At 41.6% G+C, this 10,655-nt stretch overlaps 1 protein-coding gene across 4 annotated transcripts in view; it reads left to right on the plus strand.

The window, feature by feature from the left end:
• FOXN2 (forkhead box N2) overlaps nt 1-10,359 on the plus strand; it is a 30,222-nt gene extending 19,863 nt beyond the window's left edge. For 3 of the 4 annotated variants that reach the window (XM_058835580.1, XM_058835581.1, XM_058835582.1), the window contains exons 4-6: nt 2,956-3,020; nt 6,062-6,130; nt 6,584-10,359. In XM_058835580.1, the coding sequence (XP_058691563.1) occupies nt 2,956-3,020; nt 6,062-6,130; nt 6,584-7,092 (643 nt within the window). In that variant the 3' untranslated portion in view covers nt 7,093-10,359. The remainder of the gene's footprint in view (nt 1-2,955; nt 3,021-6,061; nt 6,131-6,583) is intronic. The other variant, XM_058835583.1, reaches the window with a different exon arrangement.
• The last annotated feature ends 296 nt before the right edge of the window (nt 10,360-10,655 follow it).

Genomic DNA, 10,655 nt, shown 5'->3' on the forward strand with positions numbered 1-10,655 from the left:
CATGGGCTTGTCCAGTGGGGTTTGTTACCCACAAGATAAAACCAGTTGTTTCTGGTCTCTCTCCAACCCAGGGCCATCCTGGGCTGGAACAAGCCAGGCAGAAGTATTCTGTTTTCCAGCTCTCTGTTGGAATTGGAAGCATTACTAAAATAACCCTGAAACATTTAAGTATTAAGAAACCGTCAAATTGGAAACTATGAGTGGTGGTATTGGTTGGGGTTTATGGGAATAAAGATTATTGAAATGACTGTAATTGGGCTCTAGAGGATAATGCTTTAATGTCTCTTTGTAAGGGTATGGACTTCTGGTTTTGGGTACAACTCAAGTGAAGGTTTGGTCCTTGAAAGCTTTAATGCTCTGTCTGTGTTAGTACAGCCAGACTTTAAAATGTAGAGAATAATACAGATGGGAAGAGGTCTCTGGACATTGTCTGACCTGCCAGAGGTGCAGAGGATCAACAGACTCAGCCTAGGGCAGGGTGTTCAGAGCCTTGACCAGTTAAGCTTTTAAAATCTCCAGGGTCTCCAAGATCAGTGCAGCTAAAGCTGTGTTAAGTGTGGTTTACTTAGCATGGATAAATGCAACATACCAACATTAGGTGTGAGGAGGGAGACATTTCATCTGCATGCTTAAGTACTTGGAAGATCAGGATTTCAATTTGAAGCTGTTGTTTTTGGTAACTTTTTTTTTCCCTTTACTGAAGGACTAGTCACACTTGCCAACAATTACAAGGAAATCCTGGATCTATTGAAGCCACATGGCAAAATTCCCACTGACTTCAACACGGGAAGGGTTTTGCAGTGCTTGTATTTATGAGTACAAGAAAATAAGAAACAACATATTAAGATACCAAACTGCTCTCTAATTAAAGCTGGTTTATTTTCTTTCAATTAAAAAAAACATTTATGTGACTTTCCATCGCACACAGAAAAACAGATTTATTTTTTTCCCCTTCCATGCTTAGATTTGATTTAAATTCTGGCCCAATTTAGGGGAAGGGCCCCCAAGGATCTGCCTTGTTGTAGAGAGAGAGGAAGCCCAGAGGTTCAGCTGGAGAGAGTCTGAAATCCTGTCCAAATTTATCTTCAGAGTGATCCTAAAATTCAGCTGTGACAGTCTCCGAGTTTCCCTGTGGGAAGACTGATGTTCATGATTATTTTACCATGTGTTTGTGGGGAGTATGCCTATCATTCAGTGTGATTTTAAAATAAAATTTAAGCTGTTGCTTTGAGCAGAAGCTTTCCAAAACTGTAATCTTTGTCTAGTGACACTGACATTTGTATTATCATAGATGATTGGCATCCTTGATGCATTTTATTTCTGCACAGCTTGTTCAACAAGTTGTTGTGAAGCCCCTGGCTGCATTCAGGTTCCAGTGCTGCATGAATTACAGCCCTGGGGACAGCCACAGTCCTCAACTTGCTCATACCTTATGCATGGCTTGTCTTAGTCAATACCAGGCATTAATTTACTTTGGGGAAGCTCTATGTGGACATGATTTTTGAAGGATCTGAGCTTAGACAAAAGGATCATGTTAAGTATCTCTTTGTACAATGGATCTGAGGACTGCAAAGACAGCCAATTTGGGTTAGACCATTGCTTTCCTTTATTTTTAATTTTTTTTTTCCCCACCCATTTTTGGATCTCTTCTCTTTGTACTCCGTGGCTGCTACAAGAAAAGATACCAGACAGTGAAGCCTAGTTTTGCACATTTTTCCCATTCAGCTGAGGTTTCTCGTGCAGGTTGGGCTTGAAAATTCTGTCATCACCCTTCAGATTGTTCCAGCAGCACTATAGAAGATGCACATTGCTACATTTCATGCAATTTTAATAGTGTGTACTATTTTTGTTGTAGTTACTTCTAACTGCTCACTAATACATTTACAATAAACTTGAGTAATTAGGGCTGGGTGTGTAGCAGGAAAAAGCCAAACATGTAAAAGCTTTAACTTGCCCTTTATTCTGTGAGGGATTTAAGGGTACTTTGTCTGATGCAAAGCTGGTCTGATTATGAAAAACCACCCTGAATAGCGTCAACTTTAAAATCAGCATTCTTGATTTGTTTTGTTTTGTTTTTCTTTAGTTTTTCTCTTCCACAGCTCTTTGACTATTACTTTTTGGTTTTGGTAATTGCCCACCACTGTTTGGAATAGCAAATAATCACAACTGGTCCTTACCTGTCCTCTGAGCATCCCTGCATGAGCTAATGTTTTGTTCATGTGTAGGTTTTATGTAGTAAAAAATAAATATCTGTCACACTGTATTAGAAATGGCGAAAGTAACAACATAGACTCTCTAGCTGGGTTGCACAAGAGAGCAGGTTTTATTTTTCCAGATTTTCTTTTATAGACAGTTCTATAAGAAGGTCCGGAAAGGTAAAACTCTCATTGGTCATGAAACCAACACATCACCATCACTGGACACTTGGGAACACCCCTTGACTGTTTCTTGCAAGTAAACAACAAGGCAACAAACAACAACTGCAAAGGTTGTTTTCCTTCTCTAAGGACTGTTTGGAATCCTCTTTATGATTTCTCAGGCCAGAGTGAGAAAGTTGTGTGACTTAATTTTACACAGGCTCAAGCTGATGCCTGAAGCCTAAAAATCTCTTATTTGACCATTGTCACTTCTCATACATGTCATTGTTTAAAATCCAGCCTTTAGGCAGGTATAGAAAATCTGTAGAAGTCTGTGACTCTTGCCAACAAGATTTTTGCTTAGTGTGTGTATTTGGAGGTGTTTTCCAAATGCTGGTGATGGCTTAAATAGTGCTACACAAACTATAAACCAGTGCTGAGCCATCTACTGAGGGCAGCAGAAATTGCTTGCCTTCCTGGGATGAATAGGGTTGGTTTTGTTTTTAGCCTTCTATGAGCATAATATTGTCTGCTATGCTTTGTACAAATAATTTGCCTGATCAGGGCTTGGCTTTGAGCTGTTAAATTTCTTTTTCAGTAGGTCGTCATCCCCTCACTACCTGACTTCAGTCCTTCAGCAGAATCACAGCCGATCTCTCAAAGGTAAACTTGGAATTTCCTTTCACTCTCCTCCCCTAGTTTTGGTCACAAATATGGAGTGCAGCCCAGCTGCAGATGTTGTCTCTGTCCCTGCTCTGAAGGGTCTGCTAGATGACAAAAAAACCCAGATGTAGTACAATGCACGTGTGTTATATTAGCTACTCGTACTAATTTTAAATCCGTGAGGTGAATTTCAAGGTGTAATCGGGGCCATCTTGTTCTGACAGCAAAATATTCAGCACATGCATCACTCCCAAGTATGACCTACTTAATGAATAGTTCAGTAGAAAATGAATCTGAAAGCTGCACATCTCTTTATCAGTTTTATTGGAGACCAAGAACTGAGAACCAAAGGTAGCAAATATTAGTGTATAAAATTTGTGGTACCAAGAGGGAGCTAGAAGGTGTGCCGGGGGTTGCAGCATTTCTTTTGAAGGAGCCAGTTGAGCACAGCTCTTGCACCTCGCTAATAAAGCTTAATTAGGCTTGTCCTACACAAAAATAATAATAATTTTGTGTTTTAAGTGCTGAAAAGTGAAGAGTACTCAATTATTAAAGGGTTGAATCTAACAAAATGTGTTGCAGAGGAGTGTTATTACAACTCTTTCAGCAGGATAGTGAAAGGCACCGCCCAAGTGGGACCTGAGCAGACACCCAGCTCCCTGATTTTGCAGGCTCAGTAGGCTTAGAGATGAGAAGGTTGCTTTTGGCTTTTGGCCACAAACCAGCAGCTTTGGTTATGCAGCAAAGCCAAAGCTTTTTGGAGGCCAAGCAGCTGCCTGGCCCACAGGTGATGGTCACCATGCACCACCCTGATGGAGGATCTGTGGTGGCGTCTAGGTGGCAAGGAAACATCTCTTGGCTGGCTGGCTGCTGCAGGGCTGCTGGATCTGGGATTCTCAGGGCTTGTTGAAGAACACAAGAAATCCCTCCCCTCCTGAGGATTTTGCAGGCATGTCTTGTGACAGGTTTGGAGGTTGCCTTTTCCATTTAGCTACACCAGAGGTGCCAAAATAATGACAGGTATACGGTATCACTTAGTTTCTGCATGTGGGGGAGCCTGTCCAGCATTTCTCTGGCATTAGAGGCAAGTCATTCATGTTCCTGGGGTGCCATAGGGCAGCTCTTGTGCAGATGAGCAGAATTCCTTGTAGTAAGGAGTTTCCTCAGCCATTCTGCTGGAGAAGTGCAAATTTGGGAAATACTGCACTGTTGAGAAGAGCAATCACAAATGAAGCCAAAGCACATTATCAGTGACACAGAGCACTGCTAAGAAGCCACTGCAGAAGTGCCTCTTCTCATTCTTTGGGAGTATTAGGGTACAGAAATATTCTTTGTAGCTAGTAATCCTGCATTGCATTAGTACCTCTGATTGCTTGTCATTTTTACAAGGTGGTGCTTATATACCAACATCAGACGATAAAATAAAATGTCTGGGATAGCAAGTAAGGAATGGGAATATTTCACTTCCTGATTGCACTACTGGAGCAAAGTAATTCTTCATGCTTTATTTTTCTACTTCTTTTTGTCAGTTGGGTGCATATAACCTATGAATTCAGGGGCTCTGTTTCTGCCAAAGAAAGCCAAAGCAGAAGGAAAAAAAAGTAATCGCATGAGTATAAGGGGGTAGAGCCGAAAGTATGCTGGATTTAAAATTAAAGGCATGGAAAACAAGGGGGTGAAATGTGTATGTTTTATAACCTGTGTTGGAAATGGCAGCTCAGTCCCCTTCCCATGTTGGTACAACATTCCCAATGTGTCATGTTCTTCAAATTTCTCCTTGACCAGGGGTGAAGTTAGGGAGAATTATAAAGACAAGGAAGCCAGGCTGATAACTCTGCAGTCCCCCCTCCCAATACTGTTCTCCTCTTAAATTCAGTAATACAGTTAATGTGTATAATGTGGGGAAGAAAACAAATACCATCAAAAATGACATTGCTGATGTTTTACTTCAACAGTTCCCCCCATAGTTCCAGTTCAGCAGAACGGAGAGCCTGTTCTGCTTGCTGCTGGTGCCTTCCAGCCCTGTTCTCCACTCACTGCTCATACATATGTACATACCTACCTACACCTCAGATGTGAGCTTCTGCTCTCAGACACCCAGGCTCTTGTGAGAGCTCCCTGTCTCTTTGCTCCTGTTCTGCCTGTTTAGTCCACCATACATATTTCTGTCCTATATAAGGAGTATTCATCATCCATTGCAGAAGTGAGCCAAAGAATGGATTGGATTTCCTCTTCTTTAAAGGGCATGGGCATGTCCTGAAATGAGTGGGAAAGGCATGCTTGTTTCATTTCCCTTTCACCTTGTTGTGGTTAGAAATGTCACTCTCTGCCCTGCTATCCTCAAGGTGCCTTTCAGAAATGTAAGCAATCTACTCTGCAAAGGATGGCATTTTGCAGCAGTGCTTCTCACTGTGGCTGACAGTGCCACAATTCACCTCAACCTTTCCTATGTGCCTATTTATTATTTAGATCTCCCTGCTTTCTAGATTGAGCAGTTCAGTGCCCTTTCCCCCTGCATAGTCTCAGTTTCTTCCGTTGGACTTACTAGTGTGGAAAATTCTGCTGGAGGAGGGAGGTGTGCTGAATTAGTGCTGCATTAATGGGCATGGCTGCTCTCAGCCCTGCACGTTCCCAAAGCCAGGGCATGGAGCTGCCGAGGTGCTTTGCTGTGCCATGTGTCTAATCTTTCTCTCCCAACTGGTACAAACAAAAGGCACTTGTTAAGTATAGCAACAGCATTGTCACATGAACGTCTAATTGTGTCACTGATTCTTGGCTTCAGTGAGTGCAACGTGAGATCTCAGCCTTTGAATGTCATAGTTAAGGTATGAGCCTGATCTGGAACAGTATCGGGCTGTACAAGGGTCATACTTTGAGTTTTTACATTCCCCCCACCCTTGCTCTTTGTTGTAGGCCAGTACAGGCAAATATATATATATATATATAAATATACACATATGTCTGTATTCTTTGTATATTGTAGAGACCTCATCTTGTCAGGCTTACCTGAGTTCTAACATTTTGCTGCTTCTGCTTCACAGAATCTGATATTGATGCTGCTACGGCAATGATGCTGTTAAATACTTCCATTCAACAAGGGATGCTGGACTGTAAGCATAAACCACTTTACTCTTGTTTTCCTTCTCTACTCAGTAACTAAATACTTGATAAAATTTCAGGAAACAAGTATGGTCTAGTTTCCAAACAGTAAAAGTAGTCAAGAAGTAATTTTGGTTTAATTATTCTTTCAGCTAGCATTGCAAGCGTTTTACTAGAAGCAGACTTTCTTTTCTTTCCCCAGTTAGTTATGATATTTTTTTTGCAAAGTTCTGCCCTCTCTGAGCTAGATAGTAAGAAGAGTTTCTTGGCTACTTCTGTGTTCCTCTAGCTCTTAGCCGAGATTGGGTGGTGACTGTTGTCCTCTGGGAGTGACAGTAAACGGGCACATTGTGACTTTAAATGCTGGAATTCGGTTTCCCTTGCAGCCAGCCAGGCCCAGCGTGCTCGTGGTGCAGGCGATCTCACCGGGGCATTTGCCTGCTGACACGTCTTGTTTTTCACAGGTGAGAAACCTCAGCCTCTGAAGACACCCAAGAAGAGGAGCTATGGCAGCGCATTCAATCCTCCCAGCTCCATAAACCTGCAGGAGAACGATTCCGCGGCCACCAACATCGATCCCAGCGAGGATCACAACTACAGTGCCAGCAGCATGGGCTCCCAGCGCTGCGCCTCCAGGTCCAGCGTGTCCTCCCTGTCCTCCCTGGACGAGGTGTACGAGTTCATCTCCAAGACCAGCCACGACGGCAGCGAGGGGTTTCACAGCGAGGTGGACACAGACGGGGACTATGAAGACGATCCTCTCGGAGACAGTGGCTATGCATCCCAACCCTGTGTAGATACCTCTAAGGAAAGTCAGCCCAGCAAGAAAGTACTCGAGGAGCTGTGTCAGGAGATCGACGAGGAGCTGAAGGAAGCGGCAGGGTCTCTGCTCCACCTTGCTGGCATCCAAACGTGCTTGAGTTCCTTAATAAGTACTGCAAAGACCCACTGTCACAAGCAAAGGAAAAAATAATATGTTTGTCAGTGTTGAATATATACATATATTTTTTTTAATTGTGGCAATACTCTTCTACTTTTACCCTTCACAAGGGAGATCAAAGCCATAAGAGGACTCACTGCTTTTTTTTTTTTTATTTTTTGGCGCAAACTATACTTTAGCCATTTATTTTTGAATCACCATCTAAAAAGAAAATATTTAATCTTCTCAAATTAGAAGATATGCATGACTTGTGAAAACCCAAAACCATACTTCTTAATGATCACTTTTTAATTATTTTTTTTCTTTACAGTAGTTGACTATTTTTTTCAGAGATGTTTGTTCAGATGCACACTGTGGATCATATTTACATCTCTGCTGGCCCCATCTGCAGAGGTGAATTTTGTTCTGTCTAAGGGCTCTGACTTCCATGTAAAGGATTCAAATTCATTTTGCAATAAGAGAATCTCTTTATAGTTCCTAGACATCCATCAGCCAGAAAGTGTTTTTTGTGGTATGTTGATCTTTATCCCTATTTTTCTTTTAAAATCAGTGGTCATTACTTACATCTTCCTGTAGATGATGCATTTTTTATTTTTTTTTTAAGTTTTCTGTTCAGAAATGGGTAAGCAGTTCTGTTGGAGTGGGTTTTAACAGTACTGTACATACAAGGATGCCTTAAGTATGTTGCAGAATTGTATACAGCTATCCAAGGTCATCTTTCCTGTTGCTGAAAGGTAGCATGATGTGCCATAAACATTCTCACCAACGGGAAGCTACTGCTTCCACCAGGTGTTGGGCAAGCTGGGTGAAAATTAGGAGCAGAGCCACTTAGGAAACCAATGTCCACTGTTGAAAACAGTGCTGGATTCAGCCAAAAGTTAACCTTTCCCTAAGGGAGTATTTTCCTGGCTATTTGAATGCCTTTCTTAGACTAGTGTGGGTTTTTTGCCCTTTTTTTCCTTCTATTTTTTTTTTTTTTTCTTATTCGTCAGTCTCTTCATGAATCCTATCCTAAACTGTCTACTTCCAATGCAAACACAGCCATGCTGCTGAAGGTCTGTTGCTCTGAGGGCCCATCCCAGTGCCTCTTGAAGACAACGGTGGTGCTCCTGCTGACTCAATGGCTGTTGGATCAAGCCTGAAATATTCAAGGTTCTTTGTGTTTTGGAATTTAAAGCACAAACACTAGGAGAGGAAAAAAAAAGTTGGTTTTTGGGGTTTTTTGTGGCTTTTTTTTTCCTTTTTCCAGTTCAGTTTTAAGAGTGATTTGTTTTATTTCTTGAAAGGGAAGGAAAATACTATGCTTCATTCCTGCTCTGTGTGGGCACCTGTTAGCCTACACCTGTAACAGGGCAACGTGTGTGCAGCCACGTGTCTGTTCTGGCTACCATAAGTGCTGCATTAGCCAATTAGATCTGATATTGGATGTGTTACTGATGGGTAGTAGGGGTAAAACTTGCCATTTAAAGGAAAATTAAGTACCAATGCAGTGGTTCTTAGGATTTCAGGAGCTGAAGATGTGAATGCTTGGTGGAACTGCTTCTTCTTGCTCATGGGTTGCTTTTGAACTCTCATGGAAGATTGCGAAGGGCAGAGCTTGTGTCAATGTGAAAAGGAGATAGATACATCTAGATCTCTCAGATACACAGAAATACTGTGAGCAGCCTGAAGTTTTGCTCAGTGCCATGATTTCACTTTGGTACTGTTGAAGAGGGGTGCTGCCAGGCTCCTGCTGAAGTGATTGCAGCTTTGTGTAGCTTCCAGTCAGAGCTGGATCAAGGTCCAGGTATTTTGGAAGCTGTGTTGATAGTCAGCTCCATGGTTTGCTTTGGTTCTGAATTATTTTAGCCTCAGATAAAATTTGCAGAGCTTAATACTGACTGGGAGTGTGGCTGTGCTGCTGCTAACCCTAAAGTTGGTGACAATGACTTCAGCATATCTGAAGGATTGGGATGCTGGCAATGCATTTAATCACCAATGAGAACCAGGTACTTGTCAGCAGTTAGCAGTGAAAGCTGCATGCCATCCATCCTTCCAGCTGGGAGCACTGGAATTGTGGAAGGGGGGAGCAGTCGCAGCCTTTCCCTGGGACACAGTGCGGTGTGGCGGGGCCGTGCTCTTCCTGCTCTTCCTGCTTTGCTGTCTTCCCTCTCTGCTTCCAAAGGGGAAGGCAGATGAGCTGTCCCCCTGCCCTGTCCCACTGCATTGTCCCAGGCCTCTGCCTGCACGTTTGGCAGCAAAGGCCGACAGCTCAGTTGTGGAACACCTGTCCTGGCAGTGGGAGAAGAGCTGCCCTTCCTTTCTCTTACATATCTGTTGGGTTCGGGTTTGTTTGCCACCTCAGTTAGAGACCCTGGTGTATATAGTATAAATGGAGTATAATTAAAAGTTATTTTGATTGTTGGGCTTTGGGTTTTTTTAGTGACATATGTAAAATGTTGATGCCAATGGTTGACTTGGATACATTTTGGCAAGAAAAGTATTAATGAGCCACATTCAGTTCTTTAAATGCAGTGAAGAAGTGTATGAGACCTGTGTTCAGGGGAGGTTGCTCTGTTCAGGGTAAATCTGATGTGATTGCTGTACAAACCTACATTGGCTTTTCAGATTCCAATCCTAAATCACTTATCTGCGGAAGTCACATCAAACGTTTTTAAATCCAGCTGTAAAATGGAAGTTGTCTGGTTTGCAACTTTTCATCAGCCTGAAAAGTACAAGCTTTAATTAAAGCAAAGTATACTCATACACGTTAATAATGGTGTGGTCAAACTATTTATTGAAAAGGAAAGGTAGAATATTTTAAATGTTGCACCTGCTATTTTATCTTAAAGCACATTCTTCACACCTAACTGCCAGTGCCATTATCAAGTCTGTTTTATAAATGTACATTTCTTCAAACTAAAAAGTGCATAATTAAAAGTATTATGTTACTGCCATATAGTGATATAAAACATTTTATAATTGCCAATTCATTGTAACTATTATTTATTTAAAAGTGAATTGTAAGAATGCATTCTGATCAAATGAACCAGAGTTGTTTTTAAACCATTCCCGTTAGCTTGTTTCTAATGTAGCATAAGCAATGTCCTTGGGTTTGTTTAGAATAATTTTGCCAGTAGGTGACCAATTCTAACCCTCTTTCCTCTGGTTTAGTCCTTCTCCCGTTTTAAAGACGATTTACAAAAGTTTAGTTTTTTGTATGCTAATCTCTGTTAATTAAAATGTTTATAAATTTTATTTTTACCAAAGAGATGCAATTCATTATGACAAAATATTGCAGAATAAACTTTGTTTTATAACATTTGTGACTTTTCTGCCCACATTTTTCATTCAGATGATCAAAGGGGCTTTTCTAAAATAAACAGCATTGCAAACAGAAAGCGCTGTGTTCTCTCTTTGTCTGCAGACCCTGGCTCTGGTCTCAGATGGTGCTGAATATTCCACTTCCCATTTAAACTTCTTCCACGAGACTGGACTAGTGTAAAAAGCCCAATGTGTGATTCATTGTGGTTTGGTTAAGATGTTTGCATGCATGTGGAAGTCATCTGTGAAATACCTATCAGTCCATAGCAGGATTTGCTTGCAGTCACATTCAT

This window comes from Poecile atricapillus, chromosome 3 (genome assembly GCF_030490865.1).
Source record: "Poecile atricapillus isolate bPoeAtr1 chromosome 3, bPoeAtr1.hap1, whole genome shotgun sequence".
Classification (NCBI taxonomy): Eukaryota; Metazoa; Chordata; class Aves; order Passeriformes; family Paridae; genus Poecile; species Poecile atricapillus.